This window comes from Alligator mississippiensis, chromosome 6 (genome assembly GCF_030867095.1).
Source record: "Alligator mississippiensis isolate rAllMis1 chromosome 6, rAllMis1, whole genome shotgun sequence".
NCBI classification, from domain to species: domain Eukaryota; kingdom Metazoa; phylum Chordata; order Crocodylia; family Alligatoridae; genus Alligator; species Alligator mississippiensis.
In genome coordinates this window covers 40,259,062-40,284,702 of record NC_081829.1, presented here as the reverse complement: position 1 = coordinate 40,284,702, position 25,641 = coordinate 40,259,062, and the positions used below count along the sequence as shown (strand labels likewise).

The following is a 25,641-nucleotide window of genomic DNA, read 5'->3' as shown; positions in this document are numbered from 1 at the left end:
CCAGAGTGAACCCTAGCATCACTTGTTGTTTATCCAGGCCTCAGTGCAGTAAAGGCCTGGCTGGCTCTTGCTGCCCAGTTCAGGCCCAGTGAGATAGGCCTGCACCTCCTTTTGTCCCTTTTGTAGTTTATGTCCCAACCAAGTGGAGTGGTTGGGTGCTAGTTGTAGGTCAGGCCCAAGCCCTTTTAGTTCTTTTGCAGTTTTCTGCCCAGCAGAGCTGGGATTGGGACTAGGAATATTGGTGTGCGGTATGCTGATGAAAGCCACGTTTAACCCCTCAAAGCTGAGGAAATGGAGATTGGCACTCTACCATGTCTCCAGGAGCAACAGAGCCCCTTGCAATGCAGAAGGACCCACGCTCTCAGGCAGCTCTTTGTAGCACAGTAAACCCAAGGATCAGGTCAGGACTTTCCAGTGTAGGCCCCCCTTTTCAGCTCATTGCTGAAGGGCAGGTATAGGGGTGCAGGCCCCCAGAACTACCCTTTGGGGAGCCCCAAGTCCCAGACTGCCTGGGCATGGGTGAAGCCTCCCCCAAGAGGGAGCCATCTATAGACTTTGCTTTGTAGTTAATAGTGTTTTAAAATTATATTTAGTGGGTTTTTTGTTTTGTTTTTATTTTTGGTAATAAACTTAGGTCATTGTGTTTACACTGCTTGTGAGGAGGGGTTTTTGTTTATACAGGCCACACCAGCAAATGTAGTGTTCCCAGATTTTGGGTGGGGGCTTGAGCCACTGGTATAATTTATGAGGTACCTTGAAATGTGAACCCAGCCCTTCTTGCTGCTGAGCAATGTCTGGCAGAAGGGTTACACGCAAAAGAAAGCTGCTATGGCCATATATATTCTGTTGTGATGAAGTTGTGATGCTAGCTGTACAAGTCTCCAAAACGTTAGTAACAGGAAAAGCACAACTTGTGGACCCTCCCACTTTTCCCCCAAAAATCTAGTGCTAAAACATTCAACATCACCTTGCCTATGAGGGCATTAGTTCTGGGTTCTTGTCTCTGCTGCTGCTACTATTGCTGGCCATCTATGTTATCTCATTGCTATTTCATATTGAAGTATTTTAACAACCCTTGCAGCAGCAGGACACTGGCTTTCCCTGACCTAGAATAGGGTGCTATGCCTTGTGGTTGTGTGATAGGGTTGACTGAGTAGTTTTAGTAACAGGTTAGACAAGGATGGGATGGTTTGAATAGGGATGATCCTGCTTCAGGCAGTGGGCTGAACTAGATGACCTTTAGAGGTCCCCTCCAGCCCTACTTGTCTACAATTCATGCACAATACAGATCCACACCATCAAGAGGAAATATGTATACACACTCCAGTGGGTGCCAGTATTTCATCCAGTTTTAATCCCCAATTTATATTCAGACTTGCTAATGCCATGACATCCCTCAGGACGCACCCTCAGGATGCACCTCAGGAAGCCATGACATTCCTTTAGATGCGCCACTTCCAGGAGGCATATAAACATACGATAGCATGCATTTCTGTGTTTGAAAGGGGAATAATTCTGCTCTCTCTCTTAAAAAGACAAACCCTGACAAAATGTGATAAGGCAGCAGGAAGCATTAGCAATTGATTTTTCCCCACTTTGTTATATATCCCCTGTAGTCTTGGTTAGGGTTTTTACCCCCAAGTAGAAGAGAAATCAGTAAAGCTGTTTCTTGTTTGCTTCCTCCTGCAGCAACATCCTCAGCAACAAGGGCAGTGACTGATGGAGCACTGCTGTGAAGGGAGTTATTTAACTGCTTGCTGCAGAGCAACAGGGGGAAGCTACTGGCTTTGATACAGTACAATACAGTTGGAGTGGCTCGATGCTGAGTATAGTTATGTAAGAGCATTCTTTTCAATAGCAATACAGTTTTCAGATATATTAAACTTTCTGCTGTAATGCCCTGACCCTGAGCTAATTCAGATGGAGGCCAATCATATAGTTTCTGCTTTAAGGTTTCCTATAGCAACCATAACCATCGTTGTCTTTCCCAGGTCAGTTAGATTTGTAGTATGAGCTATGTGGTGCCTTCTTCTCTTCTCCTTTATATAGTTAAAAGGTTTTATTCAAGGTATAATTTTTATGATTATATAAAAATGTTACTCCAGTGGGGACATCCACTGCAGGCTCCTGTTAATTAGCTATAACATGAAGGCCATAAGAAGGATTAAGCATAGGTTTTACTAACAATAATAATGCTATGCTTATGGACTATAGTCTTTCTTTAAGGTCATAGAAGACACAACAATCATGCCTGGCGTTTGTCTAGCATTTTGAATACATAAAATGCTACATATTCCTTCTACCTCCTCTGGGAAGCAGATGAGAATGTTTTCTTCAGAGTATTAGTATGAGATATTGGTATGCTTCATTTTATGCATGGGTATACAAAGTTGGAGAGGTGAAGAGCAATGAAATCAATAATAGTGACTGGAGCAGTGTTAGGTTAGAAATAGGAAATCGAATGTGCAAGACCACAGGCAGAAGCAGCGTCTGGGCTATATCTAGAATGTATGACAAGTTCCTTGTTTCTTAAACTGGATAGACAATATTTCTTTCTTAAGTATTCACAGGTGGTTTATACAGTGCTGGCCAGTCATATCATAGTATTACTAAACTATCATTACCCCACTTCACAGTGGAATTATCTACATATGCCCCTGACCGCGCATTTGGTACTGTTCAATCTGGTACTGCTGGTACTGTGCAATCCCGGCAGTGCATGGTTAGTTTTAGATGCTACATCACCATAGCAATGGTAATGTAGCAGTGGTATCATGGTTTGTGCCTACTGATGCTACGTTGCCGTAGTGACAAGCTAAGTTGCAGTAGCTCATCGCTACAGCGATGTAGCATCTCATGTAGACGTGCCAAGTGTGAATGTCTGGGCACTTGTAGTGACAGATGTTGGAAAAAGCTTATCAAACCATTAAATGGATAATTTTTTACAAACTCACCTGATCTGAATCATTGACTGTAATTTTCAGCCCCCTCAGGATCTCACCCTCTGGCGGGTGTTCATACATAGTCAGTTCAAACCGGTTCTGGGGCCCATTTTCTCCATAGAATGTTGGTGGATGATTGTTGAGGTCAACAATTCTTATAATCACTGTGGCTAAAGCATACACTGACGCATTGCCCTCCATGCTGAGTTCTGATGCCTACAATGAGGAAAAGATGCAAATAGGGACTTCTTTTTAAAGATGTATTTAGTTAAAAACATTTCTTCTCTCAGGTCCAGCTAAAACCATTATCCGCACGCACGCACAAATCACACTGATATTTTGTACATGGACTAGAGGCTAGCACATGAACTTACATTTGCTTTTACATTTAATTCCATTTTGGAAATAAGCCTAACTTTGATATGAAGATTGAAGGTGAAATCATGTCACTGAGAAATTTGCCAGTAACTGGTAAGGTAAGGATTTCACTCTAGAGTTAAACACACTTGCAGAAATCATAGATGTACAAAGCTGTGATCAGTTAACCCAAAACTTAATAAAGAAATAAGGCCATGTATGTAGGAAAGGGGTTCACCATCCACATCTGTCTTAGAATCAAAACTGCTCCCTAGGGCTAAGGAAAGACATGAAAAAAGCCTGAGCCTGAACTGATTCAATCTTTGTAGGTTAGTCTAACCTGCCTAGGTTAACCTGGTTTGCAACCACACAGATATTCTCTCTAGACTGAAGAAATGCAGGCATATGCCTGCATTGGCTCAGGCTAGAAGCTGGGGGGCGTTAGATCAGCCCTCTCTTCCCTTTCATAGTGCTGAGCTGAGGGGGGGATGTAGCTAGACCACAGGATGCTCTGATTAGGGATAGGTGTAAAACCCCACCCTGGCCTGCACTGTCTCAGGCTTTTCCCCACTTGCAGCTCACGGGGCAGAAGTGTTGCCAGACGGCAGCCCTGGGCTATCACTCTGAGACAAAGCAGGGTGTGTAGTGCATGCATCTGTTGATGATATTGAGCTTTTCAATCTCCCTCTCCCTGCTTCTTCATACTGTCTGCAAACCTGACAGGGCTGCAAACCAGCAAGAAGCTGATAAAACCAGTGTTTATCAGCCCATCAACAAAACAAAAGCCTCTCGCATCAGTTCAAGCTCTTCTTAAACAGCTTTTTCCAAGGAAGGAAAGGAGGGACATTACCAGCTGACCTGTTGATTAGCTCCAAAAAGCCCTAAGTGGACACTGTTCTGTCTGCCTTTGTCCTGTCCCATTGAAATTGCACACACACACCCCTTAGTATTAGCATTAGCTAGCATACTACATGCCTAGGGTCCTTGGGGCTCAGGCCTGTGCTGTGGGAGATGGCGGGGGGGCGGGGCGGGGGGGCGGTGAGAATCCCTGCTTGAGCAGTGAGGGAAGCCAGGCAGACCCTGCTCTGCCTGCAGTCTCCCCTGGAACTCTAGATACGGAGGAGAGGGGCAGGGCTACCTTGTTCTCCAGAGCAGGGCTGCAAAGCACCTGGGATGCTGGGGACTCTGACTTAAGTTAAACCAGGAAGGGGTCTGGGACAGACATTGCATAAACCGGTTTGACCCAAATCAGTTAAGTCTGATACAATATTCAACCAGGTTTATCTTAAATTGGTTTCAGCCATTTTGAAACTGGTTTAATGTGCACTGAACTTATGTTCTGTTACAGGTTTAAACAAGATTCTGATCACTTAAACCGGTTTATATGTAATGTCTGTCCCAAGCTTAGGGGGTGTGTCTACACAAGATGCTACTGTGCAGTAGCATTGCTAGGCAGTAACTGTGATGCGATGCTACTGTGCAGCAGCATTGGAAAAAACATGGGGTAGGTACTGCACAGTAATGCTGGTTACTGCACAGTCATTTAGTACTTGCTTATGCCGCTTGTGTAGACGTGTTCAGGGAGAGATTGTCCAAATTTATCTAAAGTAGAAGCTGAGCTAAAGTTTTGCCAAGAATGAAAATTGAAAAGGAACCTGAATCTCTCGGGTTTCAAAAACTCTTGGATGTTTCCTCCCAGTAGTTTCTCATATACCACTGCCTTTCCTGGCTCGGTAATATGTTGTGAGTTCATCAACAACACTCTGGACATTGCTGGGTTGAACTAACAGTTATTTATTATTATAATTCTCTGGAATCATATCCAGGGTTGATCTTAACAATGGCCCTCAGTAGATATATGCAGAACTTATACTTGCTCTGCCTCTGACTTGATCCAGTCCAGTCCTGTGGAGGAAGAGGAACCAAGAATGCCTCTGGCTCCTCATGGCAGAGAACATGGAGTCCTCAGTGATGCAAAACTGCCACAAAGCAAACTGAACTGCAGTGCTGAACATGAGGGATGCCTTAAAGGGATGGTACAAGGAAAACACAATAAGGACAACACTCCTTCCCCCTGACAGAATAGTCAGCCAACCATTTGGGAGGACTCCGCTTCCGCTGTGGTCTTCCCATAGAACCAGACTCAGTGAGGGGTTCAGCAGATGATGGCCCTGGAGACTCAATAGTGACACATCCTTCTGATGATGATTCAAAAGGGTTTCAATTGGTGGAAACAGGTAGGCACTTTCTCAATGAATCCATGTCTTTTGGTGGTGGATTGGTGCTTGGAGATTGTTCAGGTATACAGTTATCAGTAGGAGAACATCCATGAAGCTGGTCCACATGATATCTCCAAACGTGTCCATCGTCAGTCTGGACTGTATATGATATGGGTCCTGTGGCTCTTACAATTTTGGACTGAACCCACTGTGGGCCCATCCCATAGTTCTGAGCAAACACAGTCTCTTGTGGAACAAAAACATGTAGGGTACCAGATGCCAATGCAGAGTCCAACTCCTTTTCTTTCCTAAACTGCATGTCTCTCACAAGGGCTGGGTTAACATGGTTAAGATACTTTTTGAGACGATGACCCATAAGAAACTCTGATGGGCTGGACCCTGTTGTAGGGCAAGGAATTACATGTTGAGCAAACAGAAATCTGGCCAGTCTGGTAGGCCAGTCTCCTACAACAATCCTGTTCAGTGCATCTTTTGTAGTCTGCACCATTCGATCAGCTTGCTCATTGGCCTGTGGCCTGTGAAGTGCAATGGTAACAGTTCGAATGAGGTTGTGGCTGACAAAATCTTGGAACTCTGCTGAGGTGAATGCACTGCCATTATCAGAAATGATAGTGTCGGGCACCCCATGGGTTGCAAACAGCTGACAGAGAGCTGTTATAGTGGTAATTGATGTAAAAGTTGAGATAGTAATGACTTCAAGCCATTTTGAGTATGAGTCAACAACAATTAAGAAGTTCTTACCTTGAAAAGGGTCAGCAAAATCAATGTGAATGTGGACCAGGTTCCTCTGTCATTTCCCAAGGGAATACTGGTGCCTTTGGTGGACTATGAAGGGTTGCTTGGCAAATGCTGCACTCCCTTACAACCCTTTCTAAGTCATTGTCCATACCTAGCCACCATACATAACTTCTATCCAGTGCTTTCATCCTCACAATGCCTGGGTGTGATACATGCAGTGTTGTTAGTATGATTTGGCGTCCTGCTTCTGGAATTATGACACAATTTCCCCACAAGAGACAACCCTTGTGGGCAGACAGCTCATGCTGATGTGATGAAAATGGCCTGAATTCCTGAGCCAATCTGTCTGCAGGCCAGTCCCTCCAGACCTAGTTGAGGACACAGGCAAAGCTAGGGTCTTTTGCAGTCATCCTTGCTATCTAATCAGACTGAAGAGGAGCTTCTGGCATGGATTCTAGCACAAGGACTTCTGCTGGCAGACAAGTAGCACAATCAGGTATTTGCAGTGGTAGGTGGCTCAATGCATCAGCATTTGCAATAGTTTTCCCAGGTTTCTACGTGAGTGTATAATCATATGTGTTTAGCATGATGCTCCAGCGTTGCATTCAGGGAGATAAAATAGGAGTTGGTTTGTTCATAGTAAAAATTCCAAGAAGGGGTTTGTGGTCCGTTCAGATTTTGAATTTGCAGCCATAAATGTAATTGTGAAATTTTTTAACTCCTTCAACGATTGCCAATGCTTCTTTATCAATCTGTGCATAATTCCTCTCAATTGAAGCCATTGTTCTTGAGGAAAAAGCGATGGGTGCATCTGTGCCATCAGGCAACGTGTGACTGAGGATAGTACCAACACCAAAAGGCAAGGTATCACAAGTAGTGGACAGCGGCTTCTGCTCATCATAGTGAACAAGGACAGAGTCTGATGTCAGCAACTTCTTGATGCCCTGGAAGGCTTCGTTGTGCTGGCAAGTCCACTTCCACTGAGCTCCTTTATCCAGTAAGTGATGAAGGGACTCTGCTATGGTGGCTTTGTCTTTCAAGAAGATGTGATAAAAATTGATAAGTCCTAAGAATGCTTGAAGATCCTGTTTGCATTTTGGTATAGGGGCATCATGTATTGCTTTTACCCTGTCTTCAACTGGGTGAATGCCAGAAGCATCAATTTGATATCTTAGGAATTTGATACCGGAAACTTCCAGTTGACATTTTTCTCTTTTACTCTGATACCTGATTTATTCAATCTCTGTAAAACTTCTCTGAGTCTCTCGGTGAGTTTCTCTCTAGACGGCCCCATGATCAACACATCAAAGTATGGAACAACCTTGGAAATTCCTGCTAGCATTTTCTCCATGAATTGCAGGAAAATTCCTGGCGCCACAGAAATTCAAACTGGAGGTGCTTGACATGGAATGCTCCCCAGTGTGTAATTGTTTGGGCCTCAGCAGTCTTGTCATCCACTGTCAATTACTGATAGGCTTGAGTGAGGTCAAGTTTGGCAAAAACCTTCCCTCCTGCAAGAACAGACAGTAACTGGTTAATGGGAGGCATTGGGTGCGGGTCCTGCTTAAATCCCTGATTAACAGTGCACTTGTAATCCCCGCAGATGCGAACGCTGCTGTTAGGTATTAAAACAGGAACAAATGGTGTGGCGCAGCTTGTATGTACGATTGGCTCGAGGACCTCTTGTGTGATAAGTTGATCTAGTTCTGCATCAGTTTTCAGCCGCAGTGCGGAAGGTACATTCCAAGCCTTCATAAAGACAGGGGCTATCACAGGATCCATTTGGAACATCACAGGTAAACCAGACTAAGTTCCTAATTCCTTGGAGAATACCTGGGGAAACTCCTTGCAAGCCTTTCCAGACTTTCTGTGCAGAGACTGTGTACACCTTGAATACTGATTCCCAATGGTGAGAACCAATTTCTCCTCAAAAGACTTTTGCAGGAACCCTTAGGGACAATCAGGGGTAGACACTGTCTAACAGATCCATACTGGACATCTACACTGCAGCTACCCAAAGTTTCCACAATCTGTCCATTGTAGTCATGCAGGTGACACTCGGGTTTCAATAGCTTGGGGAGAGGTTGCCAAAACAACTGGAAGAATGTTTTCATCTATGAAGGATACTCCCAAACCCGAGTCCACTTCCATTTTGTACTTCTTTACATTTATTACTACAGTTACAATAATCTCAGAATTGTTAATTTCAACAACACCAACATTTTGAATCAAATATAGTTTTTGTACCTCATATTCTGGGAAGGACTTTAATCTGTGAGTGGTTTAGGAGTGAATACATTTGCCACACTCTGTTTGTCTCCTGGAACTGGCCTTCGAGTGGCAAACCCTCTCTATGTGGTCCTTCTTTTTGCAGGCATAACATTCCACATTCCTAATCCTGCACTCCCTTCATCTATGTTGGCTGCCACAATTCAAACATGTCTGTGGATTAATTGGTTTATGTGGTGCTGCTGGTGAGGATATAATCCACTGAATTTGCTGGTGATGATCTGATTCTTCATCTTTTTGGAGTAAGTGGACATTGCTGGAGAATGCCTGGTGAATTTCTCTCACGTTATGGGATGCTGCTTCAGCTGCCAACATTTTTTCTTGTGCAGTAGCCAAGGTCAAATTTGGTTCAGAGAGCAGGCGACGTTGGACTGCTTCATCTTGAGCCCCATAGATGAGACGGTCGCAAAGCAGGCGATCCAGGAGATCACCGAACTCACAAAATTCCACAAGACAACAGAGCTCAGCTAAGTAATCTCCTATGCCTTCATTGGATTTTGGTCCCGTTTAAAAAAATGAAATCTCTGCAGGGCAACAGATGGCGTTGGGCAAAAATGTGCCTTTAGCAGAGCAATGAGTTCAGCAGAAGACTTAGTGTTTGGTAAGGCAGGTGCTTTGGGGGAATGAACAATGGCAAATGTTTTGGCACCACAGACTGTTAGGAGCGCGCTTCTGTTTTGGGTTTTCCACTTTTTGGTTTCCAGGTAATAGGATAGCCTTTCCACATAAGTCCCAAAAAGCTGGCTGGCTTGTATTAAATTCTTCTATATGCCCCAATGTAGCCATCTTAACTAATATCAGCCGTATAGAGAGAAAAGAAGAAGAAAAAAAACCCCTTTCCTCTGATCACAAAACACGACCTGGTCTCAGAATGTCATCCTCACAATCTAGGGGTGTCTTCAGCAAAGGATCCCATCTGTACTGCCAGATAATATGTTGTGAGTTCATCAACAACACTCCGGACACTCCTGGGTTGAACTACCAGTTATTTATTATTATAATTCTCTGGAATCATATCCAGGGTAGAGCTTAACAATGGTCCTCAGTAGATGTATGCAGGACTTTTACATGCTCTGCCTTTGACTTGGCCCAGTCCAGTCCTGTGGAGGGAGAGGAATCAAGAATGCCTCCTGCTCCTCATGGCAGAGAACAGGAGTCTCCAGTGCTGCAAAACAGCCACAAAGCAGCTGAACCCTGGAGTGCTGAACATGAAGGCTTTAAAGAGACAGAACAAGGAAAACATAATAAGACAATACTGGGGAAAGGGCATGGGAATGGAGGGGAGTGGGGAGGAGGAAGGGGAGAATCAGAGTGATGAAGCACTGTGAGATGAGCTATACTTACTTGGCGATATATCTGAAGAAGAAAACACAAGAGGCCTCTCTGTGGAGGCCTGTTCTTGGATTCAGCTAGCTGCAGGTGGATTGGATAAGATTTGGATAGGTGACTAGACTATCAGCACGTATTTGTAGGAACTGAACTACCACATATGTATTAAGTTCATTTATGCCTATTGTCTCACCATTTTGTGCTTCCTAAGCTTTAAATAATAGAGGGAACTGACTGTTTCTTTGTTTCACAGACTAGTTACCTACTGAATCCGTGAGAGGTAGGTACCTAAATATCTTTGAAGACATGGCCATTAACTAAAACCCATCAGATTTACCCCTGATCATGTGTACCCATTTCAATTAAGGGGTCAACCCAGCACTAAACTAGGTTTCATTTCGTATTTTACTTGTAGAAAAATATTGCTTTGATTTTTCTGATGCAACACTATTCCATTTCCATCTTAAAATCTCTGAACATGTGGAGTCAGGTTTTCAGCCAGAAGTGAATACACTTAATATAGATACTATGAGCAGAGTAACCATGGCAGAGCAGGGTTCAGTATGGGCTACATGCCTCAATATTTACCCAGATTGTAAGGTAGGACTGGCAGCCTACACTGAACTATAGGCTTCAATGCCTACAGTGAGATGTCAGAGATCCTTTGTCCTGGAGTTTTACTAGTCTATGACATACAAGACTCTTCAGACCTTATTCAGTTTTTATCTTGGCAGATTTGCAGGGATTTTAAAATATGATTTCCATTTACATAGGTTATCATAAACATTGATTCTATAGAGTTTGTTTAAAGAGGAAACTTGAGGCATTTTTAATATCTGTGCAAATAAAGGGAACTTATTTTAATTTATACCACGTCAGGGTTGGGAAAGGTGAAAGCATAAATAGAACATGGAGCACTTATGGCATCACACATTTTACCTATTTTTAAATATATTTATACATTGGTGGACAACAGCTCATTGGAGACAAGTCTTGGGAACATACCTGAACTTTTAGCTCATACACCTCTTTCTTCAGTTGGTTAGGACTTTTTATAACAGAAATGGCTCCAGTTGCATTATTGATGTCAAATGAGCTTTCACTTCCTACCATAAAACACAGATATTTCATTATTTATGTTACACTTTCCAATTCCCGCCCCCCCCCAAAAAAATCTAGCAATCCCCATGAGCAGTACAAATTATTTGCCATATTTTTTTTACATACAACATGCCCTGGCTTATAATTTTGTTTTTGAAAGGTAGAATGAAGAAAAAGGTCTCTGTTTGTAGTAACTGGGTAGCAGCTAGGGATCTGAGCATTTTGCTCCCTGTGAGAGTCAAGTTGTAGATTTTACCTACTTTACAGTTTTTACCACCTTCCTTGCACACTACAATTTCCAGAAACTATTTCTGGGAAAAATCATGTTGTATGCAAGATAATATGATCCGTATTATATATTAAAAATGTATTTCCAGGCCAAACCACAAGGTGGGGAAGGGTTGAGTGGAACAGCAGCTAGCAAGTTGTTTGGAAGAATGCTGGCCCACTGACCAATCCTTGAATGATTATCGTGGAGCCCTGTGGATGTGAAGCAGAAATATCACAAATGATTCACCAAAGTTTAGGGCTGGAAGGGACCTTGTGAGATCATTGGGTTCAGTCCCCCTGCTCTGGGCAGGAAAGACCTCTGGCCTCAAATAACCCCAGCAAGGTGTGCGTCCAGTCTCCCTTTGAAGATCTAGAGGGTAGATGCCTGCACCACCCCCACCGGGAGTCTATTCCAGAGTCTGGTCACACGAACTGTGAAGTTTTTCCTTACATCCAGTCTAAAGTCTTTTTCTAGGAGTTTATGACCATTGGTCCTGGTTTTCCCCTGGGGTGCTTTGGTGAATAGTTGTTCGCCTAGTCCCTGATGCTCACCCCTGATATATTTGAAAGCTGCTGCCAAATACCCCCAAAGTCTTCTCTTTTTCTAGGCTTGAAAAGAGAATTGAAGTGGCTGTTGTGCATGTAGAAGTCTTTGGCTAAATGTAGGTGAAGAGGGTTCAGGGCCATGAGCCTGAATTTCTCCTCTAGAGAGACTGACACCAGTAACAGAACTGAATTTGCAGTCCTTGTCCTTGAAGAAGTACCAGGATTATGAAACTTCCCAGGCTCTACTCCACACACAGTCAGATGCCACTTACGTTTAAAAGGATAGGGGTTTCCTAAAAGGTAGCAAAAGTGAAACTGGAGAGCTATGTATAAAATAAAGGGGGGATGCTGCCCCTTGGTGGAAGATTTAAGCAAGATGGACAGCATTTCTCCCTCTGTGTAAACACTATCTTCTGAACCCCAAACATGGTACAACTCAACAAAGCAACTTTCTCTGTCTCAGAAAGTAGTCTCAAAATAAGAATGGGATTCACTGTACGTCAGACATGAAACTTATATTTTCCCTAGGAACTGGTGATTTCTGTTGGGTGCCCAACTTTCCGAAAACTGTAAAGGGAATTGATTTGCAGAGTGCTGAGCATTTAGCCCACTTTGAAATTCAGGTTCTTTTCAGGCACCCAAAATGTCTTTGGACTCATATTTGCTGGTTTAGATAAAAATAAGATTCACACTGTAATTAGCACATCCAATTATATCTCTGTGAAAACAAGAACATCTCTTTATAATATCAGCTAAGTTGAGAAGTCTGACAATCTAACTAAAAACATTAAAAATAGTCATGTCTTCTGCAGGACGCACCTCTGGAGGCCTTAGGTCCTTGGACACTCAAAACAAAGGGTGCCTATACATGTGCTCTGGGGTGTGCAAGGGGAGGGGGGATGCAGCCTGCAATGTCTTGTGTATTCAGCATCCTGTGTTTCAAAATGATGCTGTGGGAGCACTTTGACTAAAGCTGGTTCAATGAGCTTTGAAGTGCCCCTGCCACCATTTTGAAATGAAGGACGCTGAATACATGAGATTCTGCAGCACTCTAGAGGCTTCTGATTAGAATGCTCCAGCAGATGCAATTAATCTGATTAATCTAATCAGACCATGCCAGAACATGTGTAAAAGTGCCCATAGTCATGAAAGACTGTACTATTTAAAAAGGCCTTGAATAGATTTGGAACATAACTCTGATCTTAACACTCACTGAGGGCCAACTAATTTACAAGGGGAATGAAAGAATCTGGGCTGTAGAAGTGACAGGGCTGTGTGCTGGTTTCAGCACTCCCATTCTTCCTTACATTTGGCCAGAAAATAGATTACATTTGTGCTATGCTCCCCTTTTGACCTGGCTAATTTGTACATGAGCAGATGGCCACTTCCAGAGATGCAGTAATCACCTGCTTTGCTATCCTTAGCCCTCACTCTACCTACCTAATAGCATAGACAGCTGCTAGGAGAAAAGGAGGAGAAAATGGAAGCTTAGAAGAATGGCAGGGCTGTAAATACTTGATTATTCTGGGTTGGGAACTTGATGCTGGATGCTTCCCTCCCTTCACTTCAGCCTGCATAGAAAACTAGCCACATACAGTTTTTGCAGTTGAGCCAATTGTTGCTGCCAAAAAATAAAACTAAAAAAAAAAAAAAAAAAAAAAAAAGTGCTTTAAAATCGAAGATTTCATTCCTTCAGACAAAGGCTGATCTTGTAAAGGCCAAGTAATTTTTCTGTCTCTCTAACTTGACTTTAATGCTCATTTTAAAACTGTCCAATAATGTCCCATTTTGCTAATATCTGCAATAACTGCAACTTCATTAAAGTGCATTAGACACAACATTGAACAGATATTGACTTATGTGGTGGTCAATTATTAAGATGCATAGGCCTGAAAAGTAATTTCTGACCAAGAAGAAGCTGAAGTCGATAGTAGTTTCAAGCAACAATTCATCAAGATATTGCCTAATTACCATAAGGAAATTGGTACCTCAGAGTATGTAGCATTATGTGTTTCCTGTGAAAAAGCACATTTGGAAACTTAAGAGTTTCCTTTTAGAAACAAATGAACAAAACACACAGTTTGAAACAAAACAATGAATTAGCAAATAATTAACAACTGGATGCTAGTACTTTTCTGAAATCTTGATAGCACAAATTCAAGGTTGAGAATAATGACCTGGCTTTCCACTGAGAGGTGGGAAATACTGCAGTGTTCGTCCTTGTTCTCTTACCTTTCTTTTCCCAAGTCAAGGGGTATGATTGGCCAGAAGATTTCCCACTGCCTCACACTCTAAAACCATGCTTAGTCCTTCCCTCCTTTTCTATTCCCATTTCCTGCTAGAAATAGCCCACTACAACTTACATGGAAACTTGGATAAAATTTGCTGGTCTTGAAGTTACGTTTACATCCTGGTGCTATCTGTGCTCTGTTCTCTTCTCTGCCATCCTTAATATTTCTCTTTAAACCAGCTTATTTCCTTTTTCTATATTTTAATGACTCATTTTCCTTTCCATAACCACACCTCTCTCACATTTTTCTCTCTCTTTATCAAGCCCATATCTTTTTGCCCTAATTTATAGGGCTGTGTGAAATGGCACCATTCCATTTTGACTTGCATTTCGATGGAACAGCGTTTCATTTTGAATTTCGTTTTGACTCGAAGCTGCTGTTCAATTTCATTTTGCCGAGTTTTGCTGTTTCGATGTTTCACCCACAGGCTATCATGGGGAAGCTTGAAACAGCCTATAACTTTGTCATTTCTGACCCGATTTGGATGGAACTTGCAGGAATGGTAGCCTGCCAGGTTTCAACGAGATAGGTGCAGGGGTTTCAGGGAAACTGCACAAAGTCTTGAAAGCAAAAAACTTATGTCACATGTATGTGTTAAGCTACAGTGGGGTGAAAACTTCAGGCATGCTAGGCCCTTCTGAGGCCACAAAGCCTTCCAAGTTTCAAGGAGATAGGTGCAGAGGTTTGGGGGAAACTGCACCTCAAGCTGCAGACAAGCAAAACTCATGACATGGGTGACACTGTGTGTGTTAAGGTGCAGCAGGGTGAAAACAGCAGGCGTGCTAGCCCCTGCTGAGGCCATGAAGCCTGCCAAGTTTCAAGGAAATACGTGTAGGGGCTTTTGGGTTCTGGGGCCCTGCACCTTTGGCTGCTGATAGGCAAAACTTGTGACATTGGGTGCTTGTTGGGACTGTGTCAGTCTTGGGGCACAGCGGGGTGAAAACTGCAGGCCTGCTAGGCCCTGCTGTGGCCACAAAGCCTGCCAGCTGTCAAGGAGATGGGTGCAGGGCCCCAGAACCCAGACTCCCCCTACATCCATCTCCTTGAGAGCTGGTAGGCTTTGTGGCCACTGCAGGAGCTAGTAGGCCTGCAGTTTTCACCCCCCTGTGCCCCAAGACACACACAGTCCCACAAGCACCCAATGTCACGAGTTTCACCTATCAGCAGCTGGAGGTGCAGGGCCCCAGAACCCAGACTCCCCCTGCACCTCTAGCTGCTGACAGGCAAAACTTGTGACATGGGTGCATGACACTGTGTGTGTGTTAAGGTGCACCCTCACTCAACTGACACCAAGGCAGAAAGCAGGGCAGTTCAAACAATGCTGCCTTCTTTGCAGAGTTTCCATCCCTTCCCCTGAGCACTGGGATTGGAAGGGATCACAGGAAAGGATGACAGTCACTGGCCAGCTACAGAGTCAATAATGAGAGCACTCCTTCTCCCCGCTTCCCCCTCCCTCTCCTTACTTTACTTTCTGTTTCCCTGCAGGCAAGCCAAGCTTGAGCTTCAAAACTCGAAATATTTCGAAATTTTCAAAACATTTTGACGAGCCTTGTTTCGTTTCAAGGCTGTTTCAAAGTTCTCTGTTTCATTTTGATGTCGCTGTTTCAAGCTCTAAATGAGTCGAAACAGCGTTGAAATGAAACTGTCAGAGAAATTTTGCACAGCTCTATTAATTTATCTCTCCCTCACATTTTCCCTGCTCCATCTCCTTCCTTTTATTCTTGTCACATGCCAACATCCTCTCTCCCCATTGTCAATAACTTTTCCTCCCAATTTTTCTTCTCATTCTCTATCTTTCCTTCCCCCTGTATTCTTTCTGTTTCCCCTTCCCTGATTGTCCCTCCCCCATTATTTGCCCTTTTATCCCCATTTAAGCAGAAGGTATCCCCCATTCTCTCCCACTTAGGGGTAAAGCATAGAAGACCACTTTCTAACAGAATTAAATGTCATCACATCTCTCCATACCTTGCCTTATCAGTGGCCGCCCGTTATACCACTTTCTGCCACCAGATCCAACCACCATCTATTTGTCTCATCAGGTGAACATGGTTCTTGTTACTATCTATTGACCCCTTTTGTAACTGGTACCAGGTTCTGAAACCTCCTCAGATTTCAGATATTAACGACATGCACAAATGTTTAAGAACTTCTCAGGACAGTTGATGGAAAACTTTTTCTACCTAAAACATCCTGCTTATTCCAGTGTGGCAAGCATGAAGCCTCTCTTTATACATGAATGCCCATTCCACCCATAAGGCTTGCAACTGTTGACCTATGCTTTAAAGAATATTCATCACAATATGCACTGTTCTCTGATATGCTCACTGTTTTCCTTTGTCTACCAACTTAGGCAGGAAAGTCCCTTAATAGTGGGACCATGCCTTCCTTTATATCTTGTCAAATGCCAAGTATACTATGGTGCTTAACAAAAAATAAGTATTATTAATGGTTTGAAGATGAGAAGTGCAGCTTCATGAAGAAAATACTAAAGGTCAATGAATCATCGCTTTGCTGCTTCCAGCTAGACAGGGACTAGGAATAGTTTCAGGTGTCTGGCACTATTTTATGACAGTTTTCTTTAGACTTCATTAGACTCTAGCACACCACATTTTAATTCAATGTTACATCTACCTTTGACATCCCTTAGGATTTCATACCAACTTAGTCTACTCACCATTCACAAGACTGTAATGAATATTGTTAGGCTTTCCTCTGTCACCGTCAAGAGCAATAACTGTTAGTACCTCAGAGCCCTAGGGAAGAATGGGGAATTACAGTCTATGTAGTGAGATCAAAGAATACTGAAATTACTACTGCATATTAATAAAATCCACTTCAGCCAGTCCCCCTGCTCTCCCCAACAGGGTGATAGATGCTCTTGCTGTGGTTGCATTAGGAATATGGCACGGACTCATACTTCTTAGCTTGAAAATCACAGCTTGACTTCGTGGCAGGCCATTTGCTTGGTACAGCAACAACTTTTTGGAGGGCCCAGGATTAGGTTTCAGGACCAGGCACTCAACTTTTGTGCCCCTTTCTTCCATTCTTCTTCCTGTAAATCTCCCAGTTGTTTATTCATGTGTAGTGCAGGTACTGATTCTTTCAGTGAGTTGTGATAGGAAGCAAAAAGCAGTGTCATTACCTATATACACTTTCCATTCAGCAATGCAGGTTGACATCACAGCTGCTCATGGTTCAAAGTCTGATATTTTGAGCAGGATAAATCTACCAAGGGAAATGTGAGGCTTGGCTAGCAATTAAGTTTAGAAGTTCTGTCTCCTGGGAGAGAGAGTACTGAGATACTTCTGGATTACTGAACTTTTGCTTAGGACAGCTCTTTATCAAGGTGGAATGCCGTGTGGCTCATGGCCTTAGGTAGGTGGCCAGCCTAAGCAGCTGTCTAAGGCCAAATCAGACTCTGGTTTGACTAAGCAGTGCCTACAGATTTCCTAATTATTAACTTGAACAGAGGGTGGCCTGTACTGGGGAAATCAGCTGCTGTTACTGCTTGATGCAGTCTAGTCGAAGCTTTTTTCCTATTGTTTATAATGGTTGAATCTAGCAAAGTTGCACTGTGTTCTGTTTCTTTCCTCCTCCTCTCCCCCCCAAATGTGAACATTCATTTTGCAGCACTGTCAGCAAAGAGATTCATTATCTAATACCTACCCTGATCAGCTCAATGTCAGCATAATGTAAGGCAGGCACAACCTTTGTTGACATGTGGAATATGAAGTTGGTCCAAGGTGAGATATTGGCTCGCAACAGTCTCAGTGTTGCTGCTGATGATATACTGTGTTATTTGCCTAACTAACATCTACCCGTCTACTCTATCTTGTGCAGCTCTCTATAAGCAATGAAAATAAATAATGAGAATACTGATCTGCTCCCCTGTGGGGTTTCTGTTGAGCACAGAGCTGCCCACATGAGCATTTCAGTGGCAATACTGACTCCATTAGCCTGAAATAGAGATTAAATTCCTCTCTGCAAGGCTTTTAAGATATCATTGCTTTTTACTTTATGGGGGAAAACCAACCATGAAAGTGGCCAGAAAGAACCTGGAAAACAATACGCAGACATAGGCTCAAGCCACAAAATTTGGATACAGGATTCTTAAGCAGGGTTTAGAAGTATTCAACTGGAAGGTTTTAGTTTGGCTTATTGCAAACTAGAGCCATTTACAAAATTCAGATGTGAACTAAAATTTCCATTATGCCATACTATCCAAAAGCCTAGGAGAACTTTAATTTAAGATTCTGGCCCATTTCCACATCTAATTTTAATCCGAAGAAGCCACCTCTATTTCTTCTGTCCTCTTCTCATACAGACATACCATTCATATAGTGGGAGTAACTTCCATTTCTTATAACTCCTTGATTTCAGCCTGATTTATGAAGTCTTTTCTCCACTTTTACTGATACTAAATGAGCTGAAGGAGTCTAGCATGTTGCAGAATAAAACTTCTACACCAATCCTGCAAATACCACTCAGCTAATATAAACAGCAAACACGTACGGTTCAGTAACTTGTTTAAATTTCCATGTTTTGGAATTGCAATGTGTTTTTTTTGCCTTTTAGTTTGCCAAGAAATAGACAGTTACTAGAAGGTTACTTCATCATTTTTGTTCTTTCCAATTAAATTGAGATAGAGTAGAAACAAATTAGGGGGTCATATGGTAACATTCCTTGTAAGTACTTTGAAATCTCGTAAGTGTAAAATACTGATGAAAATTTGTTGTTGTCTTTAAAAGCTTTATGGGCTTTCCTTTTGCCTAACAAGCATCACTCTGGGCAACATTATTCCAAATTTGTTACTATTAATAATGTTTATTCACAGACATAGTTCTACTGCATCCAGGAGAATTCTTCAGAATACAAGTGTTCAGCAAAATATGCAAAGCTCTCATAATCTAACCCCTTTGAAAATGCTTTATGAGGGAAAACCAACCATGGAAGTGGCCAGAAAGAACAACATCTTTATATGTCAATATCAACAGTATCAACAGTCAATATCTTTGTATGGGGAACACTGAGAGAATGTTAATTACTTGCAAAGAACAAGTGGGAATGTTTTCATGATGACCACTGCTTATTTCAAACAATGACAGCTTTCTGTCAGAGAAACAGCACTGTCAGAACATACAATATATATGCTAGCAAACACCAACCTCAAAAAGTCATTTAATTTACCAAACTTATGAACAGGATATTCATACATGAAACATCAATAAAAGTCTACTGAAAGTGTCAATATTTATTATTTCATGGGCTGGAGGCAGACTTTACAAAAAAAGATTGTGAAGGAAACCCAGAAGTTGATTGAGTACGTGGCTGCTTCCCTCCTGGCTGTCCCACTGACAGCCTGTCCTTGACAGTCTGGTAGCTTTAGAGCGGTGACAGTCACATAGCCCATTCTGTCTCCTTAGTCCCCACTTAGCAGAGAAGTTCCCACAATATTAGATGTTAGAGATACTACCTCCATAGTGACTCCAGGGAAGGTTGTACTTGGAACCTTATGGCATAATGGGCAATAGGGTAGCAGAATCATAGATTCTTCCCTAGCTAATATTTGTAGATATCAGGAGCAGAAGGGACCTCAGTGGATCATCTAGTCTCACCCCCTCACCTCCCCTGAGGTAGGGGAGAGCACCACCTCCCTTGGAAGCCCATTCCAGATTCTGACAGCCCTTACCATAAAGAAGTTCTTCCTGATGTCTAACTTGAATCTGCTCTCTGTCAGTTTGTGGCCATTATTTCTAGTTACTCCAAGGGGTGCCCTGGTAAACAGAGCATTTCCTATCCCTTGCTGTCCCCCCCTCATGAATTTGTAGATGGCCACAAGATCACCTTTCAGACTTCTCTTGCAGAGGCTGAAGAGATTCAGGTCCCTCAATCTCTCCTCATAGGGCCTTACTTGGAGGCCCCTAACCAAGTGCAAGTGCAGGGTGCTGCACTTGGGCAGTAGTAACCAGTGGCACACTTATAAGATGGGAAACTCCCTTCTTGAGAGCACAGAGGAAGAAAGGGATCTTGGAGTCATCATTGACTCCAAGATGAACATGGGTCGACAATGCAAGGTCACGGTCGGCAGGGCTAACCGGACCCTATTGTGCATCCACAGGTGCATCTCAAGTAGGGCCAAGGAAGTGATCCTCCCCCTCTACGCGACACTGGTCAGGCCACAGCTGGAGTACTGTGTCCAGTTCTGGGCACCCCACTTCAAGAGGGATGTGGACAACATTGAGAGGCTCCAGAGGAGGGCCACCTGCATGATCCGGGGACAGCAGGGCAGACCCTACAATGAGAGGCTACGGGACCCGAACCTGTTCAGCCTTCACAAGAGAAGGCTGAGGGGGGACCTGGTGACCGTCTATAAACTCACTAGGGGGGACCAGAAGGGTTTGGGGGAGGCCTTGTTTCCCCTAGCGGCCCCCGGGATAACAAGGAATAACGGCCACAAGTTGTTGGAGAGTATGTTTATATTAGACATCCATAAGAACTACTTCACAGTTAGGGCAGCTAGGCTCTGGAACCAACTTCCAAGGGAAGTGGTGCTGGCTCCTACCCTGGGGGTCTTTAAGAAGCAGCTTGATGCCTACCTGGCTGGGGTCATTTGAGCCCAGTTTTCTTCCTGCCCAGGCAGGGGGCCAGACTTGAAGATCTACAAGGTCCCTTCCGACCCTACTTCTATGATTCTATATGAGTGGCCCTCCTCTGGACCCTCTCAAGGTTATCCACATCCCTCTTGAAGTGCAGCACCCAAAACTGGACGCAGTACTCCAGCTGTGCCCTTACCAGTGCCGCATAGGGGGGAAGTATCACCTCCCTGGTGATATTCTACAGAGCTAGCTGATAGCTCACGGGTATGTGAGCTGGTAAGTAAAGGTATACCAAGACCAAATATAATGCCCAGAGGCTTCTGTATCACCTGTGCTGGGGGCTCAGGTGAATGGGGTAGCTCATTTGAGCTCTCTTACAGCGGCTCTTTGATTCATAGATGTTAGAGTTGGAAGGGACCTCAATAGATCATCGAGTCTGACCCCCTGCATAGGCAGGAAAGAGTGCCGGGTTTAGATGACCCCAGCTAGATGCCTATCTAACCTCCTCTTGAAGACCCCCAGGGTAGGGGAGAGCACCACCTCCCTTGGGAGCCCATTCCAGACCTTGGCCACTCTAACTGTGAAGAAGTTCTTCCTAATGTCCAATCTAAATCTGCTGTCTGCTAGCTTGTGGCCATTATTTCTTGTAACCCCCAGGGGCGCCTTGGTGAGTAAAGCCTCACCAGTTCCCTTCTGTGCCCCCGTGATGAACTTATAGGCAGCCACAAGGTCGCCTCTCAACCTTCTCTTGCGGAGGCTGAAGAGGTCCAGGTGCCTTAGTCTCTCCTCATAGGGCTTGGCCTGCCAGCCCCTAACCATACGAGTGGTCCTTCTCTGGACCCATCCTCAGTCATGGATAATTCTACTCACTGTGAGATCAAAGGGCAAAAATACATTTCATTTTAGAGAGTGCAGGAGTAGGCTCATGCCTTTTCTGGTGATTGGACATAAAGAAGCACTAGCTTGAGATTTACCATAGTCTTTTCTGTTAAGGCTCAAGTCAGAAATTTGGATCTGGGTCTTTAGTAATATAAAGTTGGTGCCATAAACTACTATGTAAACTTAACCCAATGCTTTTAATAGTGAATGTGTTTATTTCTTGATTGTCCAAAAGGTGAAAAATAGTGATACTCACAGCCAGGGTATCCTCATAGACATATCCATAGTATGGAGTCCCAATGAACATGGGAGGGGTATCCTGAACATCTTCTACATTGATAGTGACTGTAGTTGTTGCTGAAAACACCTTGTTGTTTCCCCGGAGCTTCCCACCACCATCCTGAAAGAAAACACATTGTAAAAATCACAGTATTGAAATTTGCCTGATACCCCTTGATTGTAGACTTATCAGTTTACAACACCGCATACATTTCTGATTAGTCTTCACTGTTCATTCCCAAGGCTATTATATCTCTAACAACACACAGAAGAACGGATGCATGAGAATAAGAAGCAAGGATGGGGGGGAGGGGGGGGTTATTTCATATGTTCTTAGCAAGAAAATGGTAATTTTTCAGGTCAATACTATGTGGAAACAGATAAATGATATTAGAACCAATCAGTTAATGCTGTTACAATAAACTCTGCTCTGTTGTGTTTCTGCTATTTTCAGCTTGTTTTGTTCCCTTTCTGATTAGAGGGACAGCTCTCTCTGGAGTCATTTTAACAGTAGAAGTGGTTAGGTCACTACAAAGGATCACATCATTTTGTATTTGATATCCTGTGTATCAACACCACCTAGGGCAGAAAATTCCAGGGCTTTCAGAAAAAGGGAGAGTTAGAAAACGAAGCAAAAATTGGTCAAGAGGATATATAGCTTTTTATTCTAAACATAGATCTAACATAATAGGAAGAATACACTACTTCAAGTAGTATTGCTAGGGAAGGCTGAAACAGAGCATGTGATCAAAGTCTCCAAGGAACTCTCTTGTGATATAATCAAAAGTGTAGAAGAGCACAAGCCAGCAGCTCTTAAATGGCTACAATGTATAAATAATCTTTGTGGATTGTGGTACTATCAGCTCTGTGTTCCTGACATAAGAGAGCCAATTAGAGAGAGGACTCAAGCTTTTAACCCCTATTGCCTCCAAGCTCTGGCTACAAATGAATAATTTTGCTGGCAATTTAAAAAGCGGGTACATTTTAGCATCATCAATGTAACAAGGAAAACTGGGACAGTAAGTTTCTGAAGAACAGAAGTGTCACTTCCATCCTGTGCTAATTTCAACACTTATATGTTGCTCCCTGCCTTAGTGGTAGGCAATGCCCGCAGCCAACACTCAGCTGGTTGTTGCACACTGGCCAGAATGAGGGTAGGCCAGGAACCACATTCGTCTGAGTCTAATTCCCACCCATGAGGGTGGTGTAGAATACTGGCCCTGGACTTTTGCAGAATTCTAAATGCAGCTTTGCACAGTTGCAGCTCTTCCCCTTCTCAGTGTCTTCTCTCAGGAAAGAGCTTGATACCTTTGCAACAACGGTAACAAAATGAGTCCTTGATTTTTCATAGTCCAGGGTGACCCCTCTTTTAATGCGAAGAACACCACTGTGCCGGTCAATTGTAAATTTATTAGTATGGATGTTCTGGAAGAAAAAAAAGTAGTGAAAGATTTGACACATAGAACCAAGATTGCTGTTGGGACTTACATTTTACTTTATCTGCTCAGGGGAAAGACTAGAATAATGATAGGGTTGGGAGGGAAATATGTCATAATTTAGTTAATGAATTTCACTTCTATGTGTTTATGAATAATTAATGAACATACTACAATTTTCTCATTATTTAAAATAAGTCACAAATTTAACTTAGACATTTATTTCCTGATCTTTTAGTGTTTCATTTTGCAACCTTAATTTTCTGTTAGCTTACTTCATTCAATAGAATTACCATAGAATTTTTTAACAGAAAAAAAAATGGGGAAAAATGTACAAAAATTCTTGCGCCCCTTTTCGGGACTTAGTTCAGAACTCTACCAGACTTTCAAAAGCAACTAGGGATTTTTTGGATGTCCAAAAAAAGCACTTAAAAGGGTTCTGATTTTCATAAAGCGTTGAGTGCTCTAAAAGTGTCTGAAAATAAAACCCCTTCAAGGTGTCTCACATTGGGCACTCAAATCGTCTTGGTGTATTTGCATAGACGCTACTAATGGAACAGTTCAAAAGAGGGATCAACAACCTTTTAGGAGCTGTGGGCCAAATGAATGAAGATTAATCCAAATGTGGGCCACCACTTGGGATCTGGCTGCTGCTCCTATTTCCCCCACCACCTAGTGCCATCACTGAAATGCTGTCAATACACTTTTCTCCCCAAATATCAACCACACCAATGCTTCCTCCACCACTGAATTGCTACCAATGTCCTAGTTTTGTGGACTGGATAAAATTGCTTAGTAGGCCTGATTTGGCCTTGAGGCCATAGGTTACTAACACATACCCTGTAAAAAAGCTATAGAAAAGAGAGACCCTGTTCCATAAAACTTAGGAGTTCTTAGACATGGAGTCAAAAGTTCTTGTGGAATCATTCCTCTGACCAGTGTACATTTCAAGTAGAATTTTTGCTACATGGATTAGCCAGCCACACATGCAAGTATGTCAGAGCCTTTCCTCAGCAGCAAAATTTATAAGCTTAGTGAAAAAATGGTTGCAAAAAATCAATTGCACTTGTATTGTGCAACTCAAAAACACCATGGCATTTCATTATAATAAGAATATATGCATACCAAACTTCAACTTTTGACTCCCATTTGATGTGACTGCATGCAGGATTAAGGTAATAACAACATTGTATAATGGGAAACTACATATTTTTCATCCCCCTACTATTAAAAATAAAATGACTAAACCAATTTTACTTAAACTTTAAACATTTTCTTGAGGCACAATCCAAATCTGGACACTTCTGCCACAAAGGTGAAAGTTTAAGGTATTAACAAGCAACTCCAAACAGGAGTTTGAACAGATGCCTACATGCAATTTTAATAATAATCACCATGGCCATACCTGTTATCAAATAATAGTTCCGCCTGTAAAAACTATCATGTTATGATAATAGTGCTCTGTACACAATGTATCTGTTCAGTGGGTGATTATGTATGATATTAATGCAACTTATTGATTGTTGTTTTCTTGTTGATAAGGAGAAAATGAAGGTCACTTGTCACAAAAGTGGGAAACATTGGCAAAGTACAGGACAAAAAATGATAATAGAAATAAAATTAAGACTGATTTTCTGCAAGAGAAGTGGGTTTTTAATGTACTGACTTAATCTGCATGATTTGCAGGAACTGCAGAGAAAATCTGTAAGTGAAACTGGATTTAAAACAATTCCCTTTGCAATAAGATCAATGTTTGTATAGGGTTTTTTTTTTCTTTTTGTCTGTTCAAGGTACTTATTTTAATGTGTCTTTGCTTTCATTTACCTCCTAAAAAGAGGATTAGCTTTAATCCTACATAAATACTTTCTGAGTAAATCCTCTAATTAATCAGTTACTCGGTACAGTTATCCTTGCTTCTCACTGGGCATATCAACCTGCATGGGCCATGTAGGCAAAGGAGAGATTGCAGAGTCTGAGTGCCAGCTGTTTGCACAGCACTTCTGCAAAGAGTTCTCTTAATGAACAGCCATTTTTGCTTACAAGAATGGCATTCTCTCTTGTGTTTAAAAGCAGGAGAGGTTTAACTATGGATACTCAAAAAGCCCAAGGGTGAATTGATTCAATCTTTGCAGGTTATTCTAAACTGTGTAGATTGAACTGATAAGCAAGCGAACAGACATTTATTTTTTATTCTGGAAATGCAGCCACATGTCTGCAGTGGCCCAGGCCAGAAGCCAGGGTGAGGAAAAGGTGGAGAGGGGGAAGGGAGAGGTACTAGACCACCACACCCCCTTGCTTGGCTGAAGCAGACAGCATGGGCCAAGGCTAGCCTGTCCACCCTGTGGGGG

General features: G+C 42.7%; 1 protein-coding gene across 5 annotated transcripts in view; it reads right to left on the bottom strand.

Annotated features, from left to right (window-relative positions):
* CDHR1 (cadherin related family member 1) overlaps nucleotides 1-25,641 on the bottom strand; it is an 84,778-nt gene that overhangs the window by 34,742 nt on the left and 24,395 nt on the right. For 4 of the 5 annotated variants that reach the window (XR_009463020.1, XM_006270177.3, XM_019497154.2 and 1 more), the window contains exons 7-11: nucleotides 23,166-23,282; nucleotides 21,835-21,978; nucleotides 16,778-16,856; nucleotides 10,901-11,001; nucleotides 2,955-3,158 (exon numbers count right to left, since the gene is read on the bottom strand). Coding sequence is in view for 4 of the 5 variants with exons in the window: in XM_006270177.3 (XP_006270239.1) it covers nucleotides 2,955-3,158; nucleotides 10,901-11,001; nucleotides 16,778-16,856; nucleotides 21,835-21,978; nucleotides 23,166-23,282 (645 nt within the window). In the remaining variant the exon portion in view is untranslated. The remainder of the gene's footprint in view (nucleotides 1-2,954; nucleotides 3,159-10,900; nucleotides 11,002-16,777; nucleotides 16,857-21,834; nucleotides 21,979-23,165; nucleotides 23,283-25,641) is intronic. The other variant, XM_019497151.2, reaches the window with a different exon arrangement.